The 24,126-nt window shown below is 33.1% G+C and overlaps 1 protein-coding gene across 1 annotated transcript in view; it reads right to left on the bottom strand.

Annotated features, from left to right (window-relative positions):
- DOP1A (DOP1 leucine zipper like protein A) overlaps positions 1 to 24,126 on the bottom strand; it is a 99,133-nt gene that overhangs the window by 43,200 nt on the left and 31,807 nt on the right. Inside the window, exons 4-13 of the mRNA XM_063096685.1 lie at positions 20,241 to 20,411; positions 18,030 to 18,219; positions 14,138 to 14,236; positions 9,479 to 9,578; positions 8,615 to 8,724; positions 7,599 to 7,707; positions 6,354 to 6,474; positions 4,532 to 4,651; positions 2,592 to 2,706; positions 1,659 to 1,892 (exon numbers count right to left, since the gene is read on the bottom strand). Coding sequence (XP_062952755.1) covers positions 1,659 to 1,892; positions 2,592 to 2,706; positions 4,532 to 4,651; positions 6,354 to 6,474; positions 7,599 to 7,707; positions 8,615 to 8,724; positions 9,479 to 9,578; positions 14,138 to 14,236; positions 18,030 to 18,219; positions 20,241 to 20,411 — 1,369 coding nt within the window. The remainder of the gene's footprint in view (positions 1 to 1,658; positions 1,893 to 2,591; positions 2,707 to 4,531; positions 4,652 to 6,353; positions 6,475 to 7,598; positions 7,708 to 8,614; positions 8,725 to 9,478; positions 9,579 to 14,137; positions 14,237 to 18,029; positions 18,220 to 20,240; positions 20,412 to 24,126) is intronic.

The raw sequence follows: 24,126 nt of genomic DNA, 5'->3' as shown, positions 1-24,126 counted from the left end.
CTAACAGGCCAGCTCTCCAATGTAATTATTATACAGTTCAACTGATTGTTTTCTGTAGAGGATATTGACTAAGAAATTATTAATGAGATAGAAATAAAACACGTGTATTTCACAGGACCAAAGTCCTTAGTTTAGGAGGCCAAAGCCTGTAGTTTAGAGGACCAAAGTCCTTAGTTTAGAAGGCCAAAGCCTGTAATCTAGAGGACCAAAGTCCTTAGTTTAACTGGAGGCCAAAGCCTAGAGTTAGGGGGCCAAAGCCCAACCTTTTAGGAAAGAATGTAGGAATGTTAAGATTGAGAAAGACCAGAAAACCTTCACAGGACTAAAGCCTTTGATGTAGATAAGAAAATTGAAGCAGAATGGGGATTGTTCTAGGGGCAGTTGCCCTTAGTACAGCTAGACCTAAATGACTGGAAAGTATGTAAGCTAAAATCTTGAAGGATTTTCTGCTGGATTAGTTAGTGCGTGGAGGACGTTCCACTTTCTGCCCTAAGCTGTTTCTTTGAGTTTTTGGGGGAGTTAAGCACTTTGGTGATTATCCCATTGTTTCTTTTTGTATGTCACATAGCTTAGTTTTATGACTCCTTTTGATGGTAAACTTCTTGAACTATTTTAAGTTACACATGCTTTAATGAAGTTTGTCACTAGCCAGCTTGTTTATGTTTTCATTATGATTGATTAACCATCTTTTTTTCTTCTCTAACTTTTCTGTCTTTACAATAAAAACTGAAGCAAAAACTGACTCGGGGCTGTGCCTGGGCTCTCCTCTCTTGAAGTTTTCCTTGGTGCAGTCCCTTTGGGCTTCTCATTGCTCTTAACATTTGGGCTCTGAGTAATCTTTTCTTTCCATGCATATTTACTCAAATATTTTATTATTAATCTGAGAACTTTTACATTATTTTTCCATTAGTGTTTCATAGGTGGTTAAGTATGTTATTAGTACTAGATATTAAAATTATTATACTAGTTTAATTTAACTTAACTTCATAAAGAAATCATTAAGCATATGGATGACTGAGATGAATAAAAAGATCCTAGATTTCAAGAACAGCATGTCAAAACCTTACTGTATGTGAAAAGGACCAGTAAAGTTAAGATACAGACCTGCTGTCCAATACAGTAACCACTAGCCACATGTGGCTACTGACAACTTGAAATATCACTAGTAGGACTAACAACAGATCAAGTATTTCTGATAAAAATTTAGCACTTGAATAAAGATGTGCTGTAAAATACTCTCTAAATTTTGAAGACTTTGTACAAAAAAGAACGTAAACTCACTAATATTTTTTTACATGACATCAATTTTATATAGATTTCATGTTGAAATCGATAATATATTGGCTATATTGGGTTAAGTAAAATATAATTAAAAAATAATTTCACCTGCCTTTTTTTACTTTTTTTAATGTGGCTACCAGAAAATTAAAAATTGTACATGTTGCTCATATTATACTTCTATTGGAAAGAGCTAACATAGACAGTTAAACTGCACTATGGCCAAAAGCCTACATGATGTTCTACTGACACAGCATTTGGATCTATAGAAAAAAATTCACTAATATTTAAATATTTATGTATAAGTGATTTTACTCAGAAACCATTCTTCTCTGAAGAAATATAACTACTCCAATACCAAAAATAATAGCTGAAATTACCTTCTTGTCTTCCCATTCTTTTACTGAGTTGCTCTGCCCACTTGGAAACTGCAACACACCTCCAGTACCAGCAGATAATAGTGGAGGTTGAACTTTGCTAAGGATCTTAGAGCAGAGCCTGAGTGAATCTGTGAGTTCAGACAAATGCAATGTCTGGAGGTGGCTTGTCAGGGCAGAAATCATCCTGAGTAGCAACTGCGGTAAGTGTTCTGTCTGGATTTCAATATAAGTCTCCTGAAAATAAAAGTGAAATGAAAAGTTTAAATAATGTATAACCCAAAAGTTATACTATTTCATTTACTTATTAATCTACAAGAATAAGACAATAATTTTACTCATCTGTAATGTTTTATATGTATCATGCTCTTAACATTGTGTAGTCATTTTATCATTGATGACTTATACAATTTCTATTCCCAAATTCTCAGTTTAAATGCTTCAAAGTGTATATTATAAAATAACCCCAGTTTTATCTGCTACATTACTGAAATTATAATATAACAAATGTGAACAGAATCAGTTAAAAACAAAACAGGCTGAATGTCATACCTGACACAGCACCCTCATACTTCTAGTAGGCTTCAAAATGAGAAAGCAAAGAATTGAGGAGAGAAAACATAAGAGGAAAAGATTTCCAACAGTCTTCATTTAATAAAAAGAATCATTAATAAATATGAATGCAGCATTTGACCACTATATGCTAAACAGTTAGGATTTTATAGCATGCAATTATGAAGTATATTTCACATATTATACATATGCCACAGGACAAAACACTTGGAAGGAAAATTTTATGGAAAAATACTATACCAAAGGGGGGAAAAATCTATTTACTTTTAAATATGAAATTTATTTGAAGAGGAAGTTTGTCTCCAAAATGAAATATTTGAACTTCATTATTAGATTTCCTTGATTTTACCAAGGTGGTCTTACCAAAGAAACTATATCCAACAAAAAATCCACCAGTAAGCAGAAATTGGTCAGTTGTAACTCAGATGACTCACTACTGTCTCCAGGTCCAATCTGCAGTCTGGCGTGCAGTGTCCTCCTAAAAGGACAAAATTCAGTTTATCAAGTATACCATATACTTTCGGGTGGTATGAAAACATGTGACAACATCATTGTCTTTCTAATGAAGGCCAAGTCCACGCTCGGTCACACATGGTACTGTTCTTGTGATAACACATTCCCTTTCTCTAAGGACACTACTGTACCACTATGTGGAAAATTTTCAAAGCAAGATTCCAAGGCTTAACTTCTCCCTGTAACTCCCATCCTACACTTCCAACTGTTCTGAATGGATTTCACTTTTGGGGATTTATTTCCCATTGCTCCCACTAGTTAAAATGGATTATTTGCGACTTGATTTCTAACCACTTGCCTTTGTTTATACCAATTTTTCTTCTTGGACTACCATCCTCCCCCAACCACATCCCCTCATATCCAGAATGCATCTATCCTTCAAGGTCTGAGATCAAATGTTACCTCTTCCAGGAAGCCTCTTCTGATCCAAGTAGTAGAGATCATTCCTCCAACAAACATTCACATTAAGTCATGTTAATCCTACATGACCATACTGCCTTACACTCAGAAGACACAAAGTAAGAATATGATGCATCCCTGACCAGCAAGAAATATAAGCATGTAGACAAATAAATGCAAAAATGTGACAGAGTGGGAGGAATTGATTCTGATGGGAGATTTGAGGGAGTCAAGGAAGGCTACTGAAAGGTGGATATCCTCTGTATGTGACTTTACCACATGGGTAAGGGGGAAGAATATTTTAGAAAGAATACCACAAGCAAAGGCTCAGCAGCATGAAAATTAATTTGTGTTCAGGGAATAATCCAGGTTAGCTAAAGAAGAATGGATGTATATGATGTTTGTGAATGTAGCAGTGAACATAGGAGGGTAGATGTGAGTGTTTGTGAACACAGAAGGGTGGATATGTGTTTGTGAATGTAGAAGGTGAAAACTCAGGGCTAGGTGGCAAAAAAACACTCATAACTCCTCTCCATTTCTACCACATTTTAATCTCTCTATTAAGGCATATGTAATTTTAAATTTAATACTACAAATACACATGTACATGTCTTAGTTGTTCTCTATAAAGTCTTTGAAGAAGAGGACTGTCTATATGCCCAGCACATTGCTTTTAACTGGGTGTGCAACATCTGCTGAATGAGTAAGCAAACAACTTTCTAAATCATTAAGGGCTTAGTATATAGCAGCAACATTTACATTTTTAAGACTTCTAATCCCAAAATTGTATATTCTTACATTTTGACTACATGCTCCTGAGGCTTGAAAGATTAATCTAGTTCTGAGAGGATTTGGTCTAGAATCCAGAAAGAGATTCCACTCAGGTTCACTAGTATCCTAGGGTTTTCAGACCATTTTTTAGGCTTTATGTGCTAAGGTACAGAGGGATTTTATCATTTAACAGTGAAAATATGGACTGGTTCTATGGCTTTAAGAACACAAGAATGACTAAAGAGTATTTTTTTAAAAAATCAAAGTGGGAATCCTTTTGGAAACGTGTGGTGAGGCAGCAGCCACAAATTTGCCATCTTGTATACAATAAAGAAAAATTAGATTACTATAGACTAAGAGAGAAAATCTTTCATCTGTGTTGTAAATGTATAAATGTATAACTCATCTCTAAACTCCTTTCCAATTCTAAGATCATATGATCAGTGATTTTATATCCTAGAGTGACAAGGCAGAATCAGATTATGGCTAGTAAATAATTGATAATTGTCAGTAGCAGTAGAATGTATAAAAGAACATTCTTTTCATTAGGTTCAACTTAAAGAATCAAAGGATAGATTTGGATGTTATTAAGTTAAAATGAATTAAAGAGTTTAACATACCTACAACATTCTTCAAACCAACGTGCAACGTAATCCCACATATAATAAGGCTCAAAGGAATTAAAGAGAAGGTTGGCAGTTTTAATCAGCTCTGCAGTTTTCTTATTTTCCCTTAATTTACTAAAAAAAGAAAAGAAAAACGAAAACTAAAAAATACTAACATTTATTTTTTCAAACTTAAATTTGAGAGCAATATTATTAGAGCAGTACATATTCCTAAGTAGTTGCTAGAAAATGTGCTAGTAAGAATATTGCAAATAATTTGTATCTACTGCCACTCTCCAATTACTTTGTGTAGTTATTTTTTCAAATTTGAATTTTCATAATTCAAATGTGTGACCAAGGCCAGAAATTAGCCTTGCATAATTTCTGCAAAATAATAAAAGGAACAGGAAGTTCTTTTTAAACTATTTTGATTGTGAAACTATTAATTTGGTATCAAATTCTTTTGTTTCCCTTGGCATATATAAACTGAATAGTGATTTGATTTTGACAGCCTTGATTCTGAAGAAATTTGTCTGTTCTCCTGTGCTGTTCAGGATTTTCTTAAGAAAAGTTAAGTTTATTTTGACTGGCTTCAATCAAACTTATTCTTAGCTTGAAAAACAACAACAACAGAAAGGACTAGTTCTGTAAAGAGCCATTATTACTGAAATTTCATCAGGTAAAAATAACTTTATTTCAGTTGGCAACCCTTTAGCCTATTACCTATTTTCTCCTTCCATCCTTTCTAACCATTGCAATTGTCTTTGTATAGCAAGATACTGTCAATACAACTAGTATGTTATTGCAGAAAATACTTAATATTCTGTGGAGCAATATAAATCCTCAGGCAGAGTACAGAGTGGTATGGAATACTATATCAGTCAATACTAACTTCTCTAATAAAAAATACAGGGGATTATATCAGAAATCAAAATCTGTCTTAAAGCATTTTTATACATAATACATACATATAAAAACAAGTATGTATACAAATACATACTTATATATGTGTGTATGTTTTAGGAAAGCCCAGAGTATCTCCAAAGTCTCATCAAGAAGACATAAGTGAAATGCAAATTATGTAAGAAAACAAATTATAGTCTTAGAAACTTTGTCATATTATACTGATAGATGATACTAAAAAATAAGTGGTCTACTTAAAGTAGAGAAGAAACAGACTTTGTCAGCATCTATCTGTCATTGACTTAGACAATGTTACGTGACTAGTCCAAGGCATTTAAAAAAAAAAAAAAAATATATATATATATATATACCTGAAAGAAGAAATAACCATAACTCGGGGGGAAAAATATGGTGACCTTTTAATTGACTTAACTTTGTGTTCAAGTCTTTTTCTCATCTGTGATTTGGTCTCCTCAGTGTGTCAAGTCACCAAGAGGCACTACCTCATGCAAACAACCAGGTCTGGTTAACAAGATATAACTCCCATTATCTGACATGTGGCACTTAGTCTCTTTTGAGTTTGGTAAGTGTAAATAAATTCCCTAAAGCCTATATCTTCACATTAACTGCTAAAGTTTAATTTTCTAAACTGGTAAGATTAAGAACCAACCCTGGAATATGGTAGTTCTATTGTCATGCTGTAAGTGCCTGTGTGAAAGATCAGAGCGGTTAATTATGATACTTCATGTTACCAAAATACCGTGATATTTTAAATCAATTTTACTTATCATAACACAAACTTCATAGAGTAAGATCACAACTTATTACTAACACTTCAAGTAATATTAAGAAAATACACAGAGTAGTGTCCACTTTATGAATATTAAATAAATGAGGGCATTTTTATGTCATGCTTAAGTTTCTGATAATCCACCTGCTTAACTGAGCATGATCCTTGCTGAAGGGAGGTTCCATCTGAAGATCCAATTCTGCTTTGCAATGAGAATATAATGTTCTAAATACTTCAATCAGGACATCTTCCAGAATTACAGGTCCTAAAATTAAGACACAAATTAAAGGCAGTAATTAATTAGCACTGGCAAGTCATGATTACCTGAAAATTGGCTCAATAAAAGGATGCTTTAAAACAAGTATTTTTTTTTAATAATTTTTTTTTCAGAAGCTAAACTAAACTTCATATTTTGAGAGGCTAACTGTAAAATAGTTAAATAACTGAGCAAATGTTTATTTAAAGAACAGGTTGATATAACAGAAATTGGTTTTGGCAGTTAATAGCTCTAGAACCTCGGACAAGTTATTTCATTTCTTTGATTTTTAGTCTTCATTCATAATGAGACTAATAATACCAAACTTATAGGACTGATTTAAGGATTAAGAAAAATATTTGAAAGGTGAGTAACACAGTTAGAATATAATTAGTATTCAGTAAATGCTACTTGTATTACTACAGTTCATTAATTAATTCACATAATACTAAAATATATGTCTAAATTTTATTGCTATAACAAATGCCTATTTTATTTAAAAATTCCTGTTTCATCTATTATCATAGAATAGCTAATAAGCCCCTGAAAGCCACTGATATAAATCGTTATTTTTATATTTGAAATTTTTCATTTTTAACATTTGCTAAAATATCTGCATATAATTTGAAATTACATATTTTATGATTTCATTTTACTGATGTTTTTATGTTTTTCTTTAATTTCTGTCTCAGATGCCATAATTAACTTCCAAACAGGTCTAATATATAACAAATATACAATGAAGAAAGGGAAAACACACAAAACAAAGGGGATGTGAGGAAGAAAGTTGAAGGGGATATTAAGTAAAATATTTTTGCTCAAGTCCTTGAATTCTGTGAACTATAAAACATGACAGATCACTGTTTCAATTTCAGTAACTTAATCAATATTAAGAGAAGCTTCAAAATGACTTTCCTGCTACATACATGTTACAGGGCAGATATACAACAACATACTGGTTGGATGCACACCTGTATCTTCTTAATTTTGCAGAGTGAACTTTAAGTATGAAATTGTTAAGAATTTGTATTTAAAGCCCACTTCAAAATATATCAATTTTCCTAATGACTGTCTTGTTTTTATTATGAAACAAAACAACATGTGACTTTATGCTCTAGGACAAAATATATTACCTAGCTCAGGTTTGTCCAGTAAACTGATTAAAATACGAAAAGGTTTTAGATCCTGCATTAGGGTGTTCTCTTCTCCAAATCCATTAACTTGTAAGATTCCCACCATTGCCTTTAAAAAAGAAAAGTATACTAGTCATTTAAGTAAACAGAATCAAAGATATTTCTCTTAAGAAAAAAATATTTGTAAATGTAACCATATGTAATGGAGATTTACAACCCCTATTGCTTTTCTCAAGCCCTTTCCCTAAGGTTGGCTTTATTCCTCTGCTAGGAAAAAAATGTTAGATTCATCTGTCTTGAGAGAAGGAAAAAAACGCTTATATATTCTCTAGAAAAAAGTGAGAGTCAAAGAAAATCGAGAAAAAAACATATAGATGAGTCATTTGCCCTAAACATAAAAATATTTCTATTTAGGATCATCAACCCCAAACTGTGCCACATCATCATGGCAGTATCTGCTATTATGCAATTATTTTCCCATTAGTGACTCAAAACTAACAGTACTCTTATATTCTCATTCATTTGAAAATGCTTCAGATACCATGTATTTTCTCAGTTTATTATGAGATATATTGAATAAATATAATTGAAGTAAAAGTAATATGAAATAAACCTATGGATTATTTTAACATTTCCATTACAATAGGTTTCACGACACTTAAATTCCTGTCACAGCCCAAATCTCCCTGCGGTTTCATAGGAAGTAACATAGGTCCTGACCCATTTTTGGAAAAGCTCCAAATTTTATGTGGCAGACAGGTGAGAAGCAGCAACTGTGTTTTAAAGAAGTCACGAAAATAATGAAGTAAGGAAAAATACCTCTGACCTTAACACAGGAGACTAGCTTATGATTATTTTATTGTAGTCATTCACTTTATAGTCTTTCTTCGGAAGTCTGTGTGCCTTGACTCCACCCCTTCAACTGTGAATTCAATTAAAGTAGGACCTTGTCTTATACTTTTTCAGTAACTCTAGTGGCCAGTAAGTAACCAAAGAATAAGGAAAGCATTTATTACCTGGACCAACAATTCTTTTGAAAAGGTAGTGAAATAGTAAGTAGCATGTTCTTCAGGATTACTGTGTCTTGTGCTTCTGGGTCCTATGATAGTACCGTTGTTATCAAAACCTCCATGGAAACAAATTGCAAAATGAATCAAAATGGAATTCTCAAAACTGTTGTTCATTAAATACCAACAGCAAATATCTCAAGAACAGCACTAAACACTTACCAATTAGTAGCCCATTCAATGTCAGCAAGAGAGATCATTTTAGATAGTTTAATAAAGGCAAACCAATTCAATACATGAGTATCATAGTATTCTTCCAGAATTATCCTGTTTTGTTTTTTTCCCCTCAATCTTACCAACAGTTAAATAACTGAAGACTAAGAACATTGAAGATGAGTTGTGTCCTCTCACTAGAGACAGCAAATAGTTGTGAAAATAGGCCAAACACTCACAAAAATTATGGAAGACCAAAATGTTCACAATGCTTTACTGCCTGAGTGGGAGACTGGTACCATGTTCGAGACAACAGCACTAGTCCTGATTCCTTTGATGACTTGGAAGTTTCGAAAATTATTTTGATTATTAATTTATCCTTCTTTGTCTACTAACATAGTATTACAACCTTTTAATTTATAACGGAAAAAACCCTTGTCAAGGGAACATGACCTTATGGATTCACACCGCCTCTTCAAATAGGCTTCTGAAATTTCTTTATACAATACACAATTAACACTGTTTATATTTTTTATTGTCCATTTACACAAAAACTTTCAGTTTTTTCATTTAGGACATACACCCAACTCAATAATACTTATATATGGCAAATCTCCCTTGATCTTTTCCCAGCTATAATCACACACAGTAAATACCTACCAAGAAGCCATGCATAAAGCCTTCGGTTCAGGGACATATCCCTCCTTAGTACTACATGAAGGGCTGCTGACAAGATCCTGATCATATCTGGTCGAGTGGCCTGAAAAAGTTAGGAATCTAGTTTTTACTTAATCACATATGGAAGCATATGACTTGTATTCCTCCTTAACAAAATAATGCCTTGCAATATGCTCAGATAATTAGGGTGTATAAGGTACTTTCATATAATATTATTTCATTTGATCTTTCAAACACAGGAATTATTGCTTCCATTTTTATATTAGGAAACAAGAAGAAAACTAGGTCACATGGCTGTTTAGCTACATAGCTCAAACTATACCTGAATTATTTTAACTTCCAGTTTAAGATTGTTTATCCTACCCAATAATAGCAAAATCTGACACAAAACAAAACAAAAAATGGAGTAAGATGAAGCAGATACAAGAAAATTATATGGCATCAGTCTTTCATATTCTATAGTGCTGTCAACTGATTAATCCCCTTACAAGGACACTATCTTCATCATTTCCAAGTACTTCATTCCTTCATTTAAAATTTTTATCTTGGGGGTGGGTGTGAGGGAGTGGATAAAAATTTTTTATCCTATAGTATTTCAAACATATAGAAAATGATAGGAAAAAAAAAATGAGCCCTTTTGCTCCAATCATCCAACTTTAACAAATCTTATTTTTTAAAAATTTTGTTCCATATCTTTCTAAGATAATTAATTTTTTACTTTGCCTCTTTCCCAATAGCCTTAATTAGATGTTTAAAAAATGATTAAAAGAGATCTGGTTTCAGTTAAAAGACGTAAAGTAGAAAAAAAAAAATAGAAAGGAAGGCAACTAATTAATTTGCTGTTAATTTTAACAATAATACTAGATAGTCCCTTTAGAATAGAATCTTGGAATCTGAGAATTAAAAGGTAACTTGAAAATTGACAAATTTAACAACCACTCTATAAATAAAGGACCTAAACCTCATAGGACCTAAGTGTTCAAGCCAAATTGAAATGAGTAGAAAATCCATTGAAAGAGCAAGATACATGAGCAGATTTTAATGAAATAAATATGAAAAATTCATTGATATGAGTTTAGATACAATATCGCAACAAATATTTGAAAACCATGGCCTGTTAAGTTTTGGTGTCCTAACAAAGAAGAATATGCAATTTTAATAGGAAATGCTACTGAAATATTCCTCACTTTTCCAATTACAAATCAGTGTAAGATCAGATTTTCCTCATGTAGTTCAACCAAAAGAACAAATCACAATAGACTGACTGCAGAGCAGATATGAACATTCTGCTTTCTGCTATCAGGCCAGACACAAAAGAGATTGGCAAAAATGTAAAACAATGCTTACATATACTTTTTATGTTGAAAAATTGTTACCTTCATAAAATGTTATTTATGCTACTGTAATAACTTTCTTATTGTTATTTTAAATGAATTGGTAAATAGTTTAAAATTTGCCAATTTTAATTTCTAATATGATAAATATAGATAGACTTAACCTATATAAGCAAAATAATTTTAGGTTCCTCAATACTTTTGAACAATATAATGGGGTCCTGCAACCAAAGTGTTTGACAATAACTGATCTAACTATTCAACATCAGATGTGTAGATTACAGATAGTGTCACAAAATCTTAAAAAGTACAAATGTCTCCCAGTGTTATTTTGAGAGAAAAACTACTCTTAAGAAAGCAAGAAGTAGGAAATATGGCTTAAAGGATACAAAATCTCAAGGGCCGGCCCGTGGCTCACTCGGGAGAGTGCGGTGCTGACAACACCAAGGCCACGGGTTCGGATCCTATATAGAGATGGCCGGTTGGCTCACTGGCTGAGTGTGGTGCTGACAACACCAAGCCAAGGGTTGAGATCCCCTTACTGGTCATCTTTTTTTAAAAAAAAAAAGGATACAAAATCTCAGTTAGGAGGGAGGAATTAAGTTCAAGAGACCTGTTGTACAACATGCAATTATAGTTGATAACAATGTATAGTATTCTTGAAAATCGCTGAGAGTAGATTTTAAGTGTTTCACTGGAGAAAATAAGTATGTGAGGTAATGAATATGTTAGCTCAAATTAGCTATTCAACAATGTATACACATTTTTTTTTTTATGTATGTCACCTCCATCCTTATTTATTTATTACAAATATTCATGAGATACAAAGCTGATTGTCCCCCCTCCTTCCCTGATGTGAGGGCCAGATTCATACTGGGGGCATACCCATTACCAGAAATTACTTTTGTACTCTTTGTCCCCTTCCCAATTATCCCCCAACTTCATTCCTTCTCTCCCTCCCCACTCCACTCCAATTTGTAGCCCTAGGAATATTCCCTCCCTCTGTTGGATCAGGGCACTGCTGTGGTCTTTCTTTCCTGCCTTCCTTTCTCTCTTAGCTCCCACACATAAGTGAGCACATGGCAGTATTTATCTATGGAATAGTATTCTGCCATAAAAAAGAATGAAATACTACCATTTGCAACAACATGGATGAACCTGGAGAGAAACTTATGTTGAGTGAAATAAGCAAAGCACAGAGAGATAAATACTGCATGTATACACATTTCAAAACATGCTGTATATGATAAAATATATACAATTTTAATTTCTCAATTTAAAAATTAATTAATTAAAAGGCAAGAAATCACTTCTTACTACTTACATCACCACATATTTCTAATATGTAAAAAAATTCTATTGTAATATCACTAGAGATTGGGGGTCAGCTTTCTATGAAATAAGTAACAGAAGTGTAGAAGTCCATCCACTGCTGAAGTTTGTAACAGCAATCATGCTTTTGGAATAAGGTAACGAAGGCTGTTAAGTCATGGTTACAAACAACACTTGCTGAGGGTCTATTATATGCAAGACATGGAAACAGGGAAAGTGGGGAAGATGACTATGGCAGGATCCTTATTATCAGGTAAACTAATAATTTTGTGAATTAATGGAGAGAAGAGTATTAGAATCAGAAGAGTATTAGGATTTGGTTGTATTTTTAAAAAACATTATTGTCTTCATAATACAAATTATAGAAGGCAAGGTTTGAGAAAATCTTGGCTGGTAGGAATACAGAAAAGGTAAAATAAAGTATTGAAGGAAGTCAGGCTGAAAAAAGATTAATAAACACTTATCTAGTGAGATTACAAATTAAGTCCTCTCAGTTTGAGTTTCCTATAACTTAATTCCTCAGATCTTGTTGAGGCACCTAGCAACTGAGTGACTAATAATGTTATTGAATGTTTGGAAGGGAAGAAAGCAGTGGGAAAGTTCAAGAGCAAAGGTCAATAAACTTTTTTTGATAAAGAGCCAGACAGTACATATTTTTTTTTTTTTTTGTCTTTTTCGTGACCGGCACTCAGCCAGTGAGTGCACCGGCCATTCCTGTATAGGATCCGAACCCGCGGCGGGAGCGTCGCTGCGCTCCCAGCGCCACACTCTCCCGAGTGCGCCACGGGCTCGGCCCGACAGTACATATTTTATAGGCTTTTGGACCACATAAATTTCTTTAGCATAGTCTTCTTTTTTTTTTTTCTTTTATAATGCTTTAAAAAAGTAAAAATCATTCTTAAAACCTTTGGGGCTGTTTGCCATCCCTATACTAGAACACTGGTAGGTTTAGTCTATGTTGAAATGTCCCAGGGTTTCTGTGAAAATCCAGAGGGCAAAATAAAGGCCCCTGGCTTAAGGGTGAAAGTCTCAAAATAGAAACTAGGGTGCTTTGTGTCCCAATTAGTGACAGTATAGGCAACGAAATATAAAATTCTTCAATTATTAATAATGCAATTTTAAATTGAATAAAGTAATAAAGAAAAATTTGGATAAAGCAATAGAGTAATAAAGAAAAAATTGAAGAGTAATAAAGAAAAATTGGCCAATCATAATGAAAATTCACCACAGTTATCTACTAATCACAGTTCTTATGAAAACCCCAAATAATAGTTTTTTTCTGCTAATTTGTTTTTAGAAATAAACTTACATTCCCAAGGTAGAAATTCAATGTATCATATTACCTTTGTTAGGTATATAGTTTCACCATTCTGAATGTTTATGTACTGATGCTCTAAATCACTCTTCTTCAAAGTTTAGAACTCAAAGGAATTTAGGTCATAGTCTTTTAAAATGAGGACAGTTATTCAATTAAGTTCTAGCAATGAAACACTTCCCTCATGATTTGTCAAGTTATTTGCTCTTATTTGTATTAAAAGTATGAGAGAATGTCACAGTGACTAAATATTGGCTCTGAAATAAGAGACATCTTTGCTAAGGGTCTGGCATACATCCCCAAATCACCAAAGTGAGATAAGGTAACATCAGTACAGACAGATTATGGCTGAGTAGAAAGCCTGGATCTGAGTCTTTGTTTACTCAGAGTTAACAATGAGTACCTCTTGCTTTTTATAGGTTAGAACTTTTTTCAAAGGTATGAAATAACCTACTTTAATTATATTCTTACCAAATCAGTGAAGCTTTTTTCTTCAAATTTTTCACAAATTGCACTCCTTAAAAAGGAACTTGTTTTCTATACACATACTGATTTATGAAGCAAAAGAATCCAAACACATGCCTTTAAAAAATAATCACACAATAAAAAACTATGATCATCCAAGAATGCCTTATATTAATATCAGCATTAATGTTTTACCTGACTCATGTGGAATGGAAAACAGAAGAGTATGAGATCCAGTGTGCTCCTCTGTACAAGTACACTTGAGTCCTGCACCGAAGTACTTACTGCTTCTACCTGAAATAAGAGAGCCTTTAACAACTACTGTCTAAGATGATGGGAGATTTTTGCCATGAAAATGTAACAACTCTTCACTTTCTCTAATAAATAAAAGTATGCTTCTAAGAATCTTATAATCAAATGTATTTACATTATTTTGAATAGGTAAATATATCGTGATGGTTTAAAAATTAAGGAGTACCAAAATTAAGTATACAGCAAAAAGGTTCTCTTCCATCAGTCTCCCAATCACTGAATTTCCCTTTTGCAGGCAACCAGTACCATCAGTGAATAGTTTTTGCAAATACAAGCACATAAACATACACATGCATACATCCCCTGTTTCATAGATGAGCTCTAATTTATTTAACCAGGTTCCTAATGATGGACATTTCTACTGTTTCTAAACATTTACTATTGTAAAAAATGCTGCAATATGCTTATGTAATATAAAAATACACCTGTAGGATAAATCCTTCAAGGTAGAATGGCCAGGTCTCAGAGTATGTGCTGTTGCAACTTAAATAGTGTAATTCTTTCTATTAGGGCTATATTATTTTATATTCTTACCAGCTATGTGTGACAATTTCTTTTTCTACACATGCTAACCAATACATTTTTTATTTTTGCCAATCTGATATATAAAAACTTGTTTGATGTGGTTTAAAATTTTATTTCTAATATTATAAATAATGTTAAACATCCTATCATGTCTGAATTATTGTTCTTTATTTTTTTGGCGGCTGGCCAGTATGGGGATCCAAACCATAGACCTCAGTGTGGCTAACACCACGCTCTAGCCAACTGAGTTAACCAGCCAGCCCTCATGTTTGAATTATTTTTATTTCCCTTAATTATTTGTTCAAATCCATTTTCTATATAATTGTTAATATTTATTTATTTATTTATATCTTTGAACATCAGGAAGAATAGTCCTTTGTGAGGTGCTGTAGATATTTTTCCAAGTTTGTCATTTGCTTTTTAAAGAAAAAAAAAAGATTTATTTAAAACTTTCATTAAGTCATTAAAAAGAAATGTAACCATATATTTAAAATTTTGCATTAAAATAGTATAGCTATTTTGGAATACATGTAGCAGTTTCTTATCAACTTAAACATACCTCAGAAGAAAATATAGGAATAAATCTCTGGGACCTTGGATTAGACAATGGTTTCTTAGATATAACACCAAAAGTACAAGCAGCAAAAGACAAAAAATAGATGAATTGGACTTGACCGAAATTCAAACATTTTTACTTCAAAGGATACTATTGAGAAAGGGAGAAGATAATCCACAGAATGGGGAACATATTTTCAAATCATATATATGATAAGGGTTTAATATCCAGAAAATATAAAGAACTCAACAAAAGAAAAATAACCCAATTTAAAACATGGGCAAAGGATTTCAATAGATGTTTATCCAAAGAAGATATACAAATGGTCAGTAACCACAAGATGCTCAACATCATTAGTCATTAGGGAAATGCAAATCAAAACCACAATGAGATAATACTTTACATCCACTGGGATGGCTCTAATAAAAAAGACAATATAAGAGTTGACAAGGATTTGAAGAAATTGAAACCCTCATTAATTGCTCATGGTAATGCAAACTGGTGCAGACACTTTGGAAAACAGCTTGCCAGTTCTTCAAAAAGTAAACAGAGTCATGATAAGACCCTGCAATCCCACTACTAGGTATATATCCAAAAGAAGTGAAAACATGTCCATACAAAAGCTTGTGCATGAATGTTCAGTAGAGATTCTTCATAACAGCCCAAAATATCAAGCAACCCAAATGTCTATGAACTGATGATGGATTAATAAAATGTGGTATATCCATACAATGCATTCTTATTCACCCATAATAAGGAGTAAGGAACAAATGCTACAACATGGATGGATCTTGAAAACATTATGGTAAATGAAAGAAGCCATTCACAAAAGACCACATATTGTATGATTCCATTTATATGAAATGTTGAGAATAGGCAAATCCATAGAAACAGAAAGAAGATTAATGGTTGCTCAGGGCAAGAGTGAGGTGGAAAGGGGTGTGATGAAAATGTTCTGGAATTAGACAGTGTTGATAGCTGCACAACTTTATGAATATACTAAAAGCCACTAAATTATACAATTTAAAAGAGTAAATTTTATGGTTTGTGAAATATATCTCAAAGCTGTTATAAAAGAAAAGTTAAGTATACATTTATCATACGACTCAGCAATCCCATTCCTAGGTATATTCACAAGAAATAAAAACATATGTCTACACAAACATCTGTAAGCAAATGTTTATGGCAGCTTTATTAATAATTGCATAAAATGGGAAACTCAAATGTCCATTAACTGGTGAAAGGATAAACAAACTGTGGTACATTCATACAATAGAATACTATGTAGCAATATATAAAGAAACAACTATTGGTACACACAAAAAAGCATGGATGAATCTCAAATATGTTATGCAAAGTGAAAGGAACCAGACTTAAAGGCTACATACAATATGTTTTCATTTATATAACATTCTGAAAAAAGCAAAACTACAGCAGCAGAAAACAGACCAGTGTTTGCAAAGGCCTGGGAGTATAGAGGAAGAGGAGTGACTACAAAGGGGCACAAACTATTTGTGAGAGATGTAAATATTCTGTATCTTTGACTGTAGTAGTGGTTACATGACTGTATGTACTGGTCAAAATTCAGACAATTGTATTTAAAAAAATTGTACATTTATACTCTAATAAATCTAACCAAAAATCTACATAAAAATATCTATCATATCATAATCATTTGGAGAAACAGTAAAGAATGATTAAATAAAATTTTTTTTTAACTTTTCAAAATGACCATTCAGCATCTCTTTATTTTGTACCCCTTGATCATTTTAATATAGCACTCTATAGAGATAAAAGGTTTCCTTTTTTTTTCTTTTATTTTAAAATTTAATTGTACATATTTGTGGGGTACAGTGTGTTGCTTCAGTACATGCATGAAATGTACAGTGATTCACTTAGGGCAGATAATATATCTATCCTCTGTACATTTACTTCTTTCTTTGTGATGATTATGGTCAAGATCCTCTTTTCCAGGTACTTAAAAATATACAATATAATATTACTAGTCCTAGTTAGCCTAGAATACCAGAATTTGTTCTTCCTATCTACCTTTAACTTTGTACCTGTTAATCTACCTGTCCCTCTCCCTTTCGTCCCCCTTCCCTTCTAGTCCTCTGGTTACCATTATTCTACTCTCTAGTTCTAGGAGAACCACTTCTTTTTTTTAAGATTCCTTCCTTGTGTTCTTCATCTTGAAATTAAAAAGAAAAGTGTAAGTAAGCAGCCAATGTGACTTTTTTTCTATTATCTTTTACTGTCTGCTTTAGTACCACATCTCTTCACACAAATCCCATACAGAATCTGGCTATATCACTTTGTCTAAAATCCTTCTTTCTTACAAAGAAATCTATGACCGAAGAGAATGTCCACTTTGGAATAATATAACAAATGTGGCTATGTTAAAAGTTGTCTGATCAGTCAGCAAAATGGCAAAAATAAAGACTATTAATTTGCTTGAATAACAGATAGTGGGGATAACAGATATAAATAACAACTCCTTTTTCATAAAAATAAAAAAAGAATTTTAAAAACAATAATTATTGATTATTTTGGACTCTAGTTTTCCTTGTTAAAAAATGTAAGCTTCATGAAAACAGAAACTTTGTTCATGGAATGATCCTCAATACCAGTCTAGAATAGTCCCTGGCTCTAAAGAAATATTTGTGAAATGAGCAGCCATATTTTTAGACCTACCATTAACTCAATATCACTGCCAATTATATAAAGTTGATCTTCCATAGAAAGCTTCCTGTTCAAATGGGCGAGAACATACGTGATTCCAGGTAAACGCACAGCAGGACTGGTGAGAAGACTACCCCAAAGGGCACTGTAGAATGCTGATTGGTCCACTGCAGCAGCAACCTTTTCCAGCAATGTGTTTGTTCTGAGGTACAAGATAAAGTGGTTGAAGAAGGGAAACATTTAGTTTCACATTTTAAAAAATAAAACATTACTCTCTTCCAAACAATGAATGAAAGCATCCATGGTGTAGTCACACACTCTGCCTTGGAAACAAGCGTGATAGACTGGAACAAGACTATACTTTAGAGTCAGAAGACTAGATTTAGGTCCTGGCTCCACCACTTACAGGATGTGTACTTTGGCTAAGTCACTTAATCTTTCATGAGTTTAGTCTCCTCATCTATAAAATGAACCCCACAACCACAAAACCTGTCTGCCTTACCATGTTGTTAAACTACTTTAAGCAGTAAAATACCATACACATTTCAGTTATATAACCGTACCCTATTATATATAATATAATAGTAATCCTATAGTTGAATACATCTTCTGTTGACTTTCTACAAAATCTTAAAGGACTTTTCCAAATGTTTCTTTTTGAAATCACACATTATATAGTTCACAACAACTTACTGAATTAGATCAATAACAAGGATAGAAAATCAAGGATGCATTACTGCTTTATTAAAGGCTACATTTAGAATTTTGTTTTTAACATAAGATAAACAAGATAACAATGCAATACAAAAAAGTCTATTATACTGTAGTATAGAGGATTCAGAATCAAGAGAATTGATGAATTCTACTGTTTACTTGCTATATGATATACTAATAACACTGTAATCTCTTTTGGACTCCATTTATGCATTGAAACAATAACACATTTACAAACCCTTTTATAGAACTTGGGTGGAATAACTAGCAAGACATAATAAGGTAAATCATGGGGGTACCACAATCATAAAGATTATTCAATTTCTATGTTGTTTTTAACTGTAACTAGTAGAGTTATAAGTGGTATTGATTCCATTCTTTCATCAAGAGAATCAACAATTTAAAACAAAACTGATTTATAATCTAAATAAAATAATCTGATATGACATTTCTAAAATTGTAAGCAAATAAGTAAAGTTAAATTAATAAAAACAAATGATAAACTTCAGGACAAAATTATTTTTTCTCAATGTAGTTTATAAGAGTAATACATTATTTTCAGGATTAAATTCTTACAGCATTACGGGAGCAACTGAAATACAATAGAGTAGCTGGTAAATGTACTTGCATAAATTACCTAAATTTAAATCAAGTCTACTCATAAAGTCAGTTTGGCATTTTCTATTTTTGCCACCTCAACCATTTCTTTTTTTGATAAAAATATCAGTAATGAGATATTAAAGATGCTTAATGCCATCATGCTACTGTCTACAACTATTAACTCCCCATGAAATAATAATACGCTTCAAAACAGATCAAATTATTTACTTTGAAAAGTTAAAATATCAAGAGTATCATGTCAACAGCTAAAAAAACAGTACTTGGTGCTAGGCAGTTTACTCTTTAGCAGTTTAAAAACCATTGGCACATGGACACATTTTCCATTATTTTCAATAATCTAAATGTCCTATCTATTGTTTTATTATTTTAAATAAATAATTTTATTTACGTCGCAATTTTTTTTTTTTTTAAAAGATGACCGGTAAGGGGATCTTAACCCTTGACTTGGTGTTATCAGCACCACACTCTCCCGAGTGAGCCACGGGCTGGCCCAACGTCACAATTTTTTGAGTGACATATATGTGCTAAACACTTAGTCCAGTGACTAAAAATGAAATAATACAATGCTTGTTTTACAGATGAGGAAACTGAGTAAAATTCAAAAACATTAAAAAAGCTTTCCTAAGCTCACATGGAGCCTGTAGAAGATGGATGTGAACCCAGTCCATCCACCTCCCAAGTGTGTGTTCCTACCACTAGCTATATTTTCAGTATGATACACAGACTAGATACACTATAATAATTCTTTATTGCTATACAAATATTCAGGTGATATATTGATATGTATAGAATAATTAACTTTTGTGATACTAAAACATACTTGGTCTATGGATGCTTGCTGATAAATTCATGGCTTTGATTAGGTAGCTGCACCAAACACCATCTTACCTCTCATAGTACTCTGACCCTTCTTCTAAGCCAGGAAGAATACCAGTTAGCAATCCTTGTAGACCAGGCTTCAGTGTTTTACCCAAAGGCAGGTAATATATCTCATATAAACTGAGCAATGTTGGTTTCACAGACATAGCAGCATTTGCAAGAAGAGGAAATAATCCAGAACTGTTTAAAAAAATAAAAGTGGGGAGGAGGGAAGCAAAATAACTACAAAATATTAATTCATATTCAATTATTGTTTTTGGGGATGCTCAAGGCATTATGCTTGTTGACCTTCTGAAGGGCCAAAGAATAACACCTGTTCATTATGAGAGTGTTTTCAGAAAGTTAGCCAAAGCTACAGCATAAAAATGCCCAGGAAAGCCTCACCAGAGAGTCCTTCTCCACCAGGACACTGCCACTGCTTATTGCTCTCATCAAACAAAGGGAAATGATGGGAAATCATTAGGCATCTTCTTTACAGTCCTGATTTGGCTCTTTCTGACTTCTTTTTGTTTCCTAATCTTAAAAAAAATCTTTAAAGGGCACACATTTTTATTTCATCATTTTAATAATGTAAAAAAGACTGCACTGATATGGCTGAATTCCCAGGACCCTCAGGTCTTTAGGAACAGACTAAATGTCTGGTATCAAGGCTTACAAAGTGTACTGAACTTGATGGAGCTTATGTTGTGCAATAAAGGTTTTTTTAAAAAAATTTTTATCTTTTAATTACATTTTTCCATGAACATTTTTAAGGTCCCTTGTGTACTGGATGGTGATAAGTATCATGGGGGGGAAGGGTAGGAGAGGAGAACAGGGAGATTAGAGCAGAGGCAGTTTTTATTTTATTATTTATTTATTTTGTCTTTTTCGCAACCGGCACTCAGCCAGTGAGTGCACCGGCCAGTCCTATGTAGGATCTGAACCCGCGGCGGGAGCGTCGCTGCACTCCCAGCGCTGCACTCTCCCGAGTGCGCCACGGGCTCGGCCCAGAGGCAGGTTTTAAATAGGGCAGTCAGAGAAGTCTTATCTGAGCAGAAATGAGAGAAAGAGAAAACACATACACCATAGACTAGATCAGTAAAAAGTCGGTTTTTTAACAGGACTAACAAAATTGATAAATCCCTTAAAAGTCTGATCAAAGTGGAAAAAAGGAATGGCTAATATCAAGAGTAAAAAGAGTAGACATCACTATAGATTCTGCATATTATGAAGAGAACAGTAGATTACGAACAACTTTAGGCTGATATGTATGAAAATTTAGATGAAATGAGCAAATTTCAAGGACAAAAACTTAATAAAACTGATAAAAGAAACAGGTAATTTGAATAGTCCCATATCTACTGGAGAAATTAAATCTGAATTACAAATCCCTCACAAAGATAAACTCTAGATGAAATCTTTCAAATATTTAATCATACTAATGTTGCAAGAACTCTTCCAGAGAATAGAAAAGGAAATAATTCCAAACTCATTTTATGAAGTCAGCATACACTTGACACCAAAATCAGATTAAAATGTAAAATCACAGCCACTCTTTAGTGACAAAGATGCAAAACAACTAAAAAATAAAAATAAATCAAGTTACGTAAAAGAGGATTCTAAATCATGAGCAAACAATATATTCCACGAATGAAAGGTTTATTAAACCTTCAAAAATATTAAACACTTTCTACCTGACATGGGGAACAAGACAAAGATACTCATGTCACCTCTTCTCCTCAATCTTGTATTATAGGCCCTAATCAATGTATAAGGCAAGAAAAAGATATAAAATTGTTAAACTTGGGAAAAAGAAATACAACCATCATTATTCGTGGTTGGCATAATTGTATATGTCAAAATTACAAAAGAATTCAAAAACTATTAGAAAGAACAAGTGAACTGGTCAAAGATTCTGGATACAAGATCAATACAGAGAAAGCATTGTATTTCTACTTTCTAGCAACAATATATCAGGCAAAGATTCCTTAAACAAGAAACAAAAAGGACTACCCATAAAAGAAAAAGTTGATTAAGTTATACTTCATTAAAATTAAGAACTTTTTTCAAAAGACGGCATAAAGAACTTTTGGTTCTGAAAAAGGTAAGCTGCAGACTGGGAGGAAAATATATACAATTGGGTACATGCAGGTTTTGACTAGAAACATGTAGGAGGGAACTCTGGAGTTTGACAGAAATATCCTATATCTTGTTTTGATTGGTGACTACACAATTGACTACATTTGTCAAAGCTTATCAAATTGAACACTTATTAGTTAATTTTGTTGTATGTAAATTATATCAATAAAAAATATTAAGTGACTAAAAAAAGAGACAGAGATAGAATTACTGGCCTGGAAACTAGGTCAGAGGAAATTACCCAAAAGCATAGCATAGAGAGACAAAAGAGGTTAAGAGATGGGGTGGCCATACTGAGAAGATCTAACATATAAGATCTAACCATAGTTCCAAAAGGGGAAGAGAGAGCAGATGGAGAAAAGGCTATATGAAGAGATAATGGTTGAAAAATTAACAAAATTGATGAAAAGCACCAATTCATAGATTCAAAAAGTCCAAGAAATCCCAATAGGATAAGTAAAAAGAAACCTACCTTTCAATACATCACAATAAAACTACAGAACACTAGAGACAAAAACATAAAGGAAGACCCCATACCAGCCAGCCACTAAAAAAAAAAAAAAAAAAAAGAAAAAAAAAGTAAAGGAAAGGATATTTTAGATAGGGTGATTAGGCAAGTCTTCTCTGAGGACTTGATACTTGATCAGAGACCTGGATTTTAGCATCATGGGGCAAAGAAATAGCAAAGAAAATGAAGAAGCATAAGCAAAGAGACCTGTGTGACCAAAGTGGAGTAAATTGGAGAGAAAATGGTTGTAGTTGAGGTCACCAACACAGCCAGGGTCAGAGTATATGAAGCCTTAGAAGCTACGGTAAGGACTTTGAATTTTTCTTGTGTGACAGGAAAAAGTCAATGGAGGTTTTTAACAGGAGAGTGACATTATTTGTTTAATGTATTAAAAAGATTTCTCTGGTACTGTGTAGAGAATAGGGTATAAGATGATAAGAATAGATGTTGGGTGAATGGTAATAGGCCAGGGACAAAGCCCACGCTAGAGATAACACTTACTTAGGCTGTATGCTGCCAGTGAAGGTAAAGAGAAGTAGATGCATTTGAGACATGTATCAGAATAATAGCTGACATTTATTTAGCACTTACTATATGCTGCATTGTTCTAAGCACTTTATATTATTAACTTCTTTAATTCTAGTAACAGTCCTATGAGGTTGGTAACCTTATTTCCACTTTTCAGATGAGGATACAAACACAGAGAGGTGAAGAAAATGGCCCAACATCACAGAGCTTGTTTGACTCCACTGCCTTTATTCTTAACCACTATAAGACAGAACTCTCAGTGACAGATATGGGAGGTGGGATGATGGGAGGAGGAGTGGGCAAGATATCAAGTGATTTCAGGCTTGTGTAAATGGATAGATGGTGGTGACATTTACTGAGCTTCAGTATACTGCAGAAAGGCCAGGTTTAGAGCAGAAGAGGATGAGTTTAGTTTTGAACATGCTGAACTTTAGTTGCTTTTAAAGATCCACACAGATATATCAAGTAAACCAGGAGTGCAAAGCGGAAGACAGCACTGAAGATATCAAATTGGGAGTCAGCACATGAAAGATAAAATAGTGGTTACCAGGGGCAGGAGGAAATAGGGAGATGTAGGTCAAAGGGTACAAAGGAGAAGATCTGAAGGATGAACAAGTCTAGAGATCTAATGTACAAGATGAGGACTATAATTAATAATATTGTAATATATTCAGAATTTTACAAAATGAGATTTTAGCTGCTCTTGTCTCAAAAAAATGTGAGATGGTAGATATGTTAATT

This window comes from Cynocephalus volans, chromosome 5 (genome assembly GCF_027409185.1).
Source record: "Cynocephalus volans isolate mCynVol1 chromosome 5, mCynVol1.pri, whole genome shotgun sequence".
In the NCBI taxonomy this organism is placed as follows: Eukaryota; Metazoa; Chordata; class Mammalia; order Dermoptera; family Cynocephalidae; genus Cynocephalus; species Cynocephalus volans.
The sequence above is the reverse complement of the archived record's forward strand: the minus strand, read 5'-3'. Positions and strand labels throughout refer to the sequence as shown.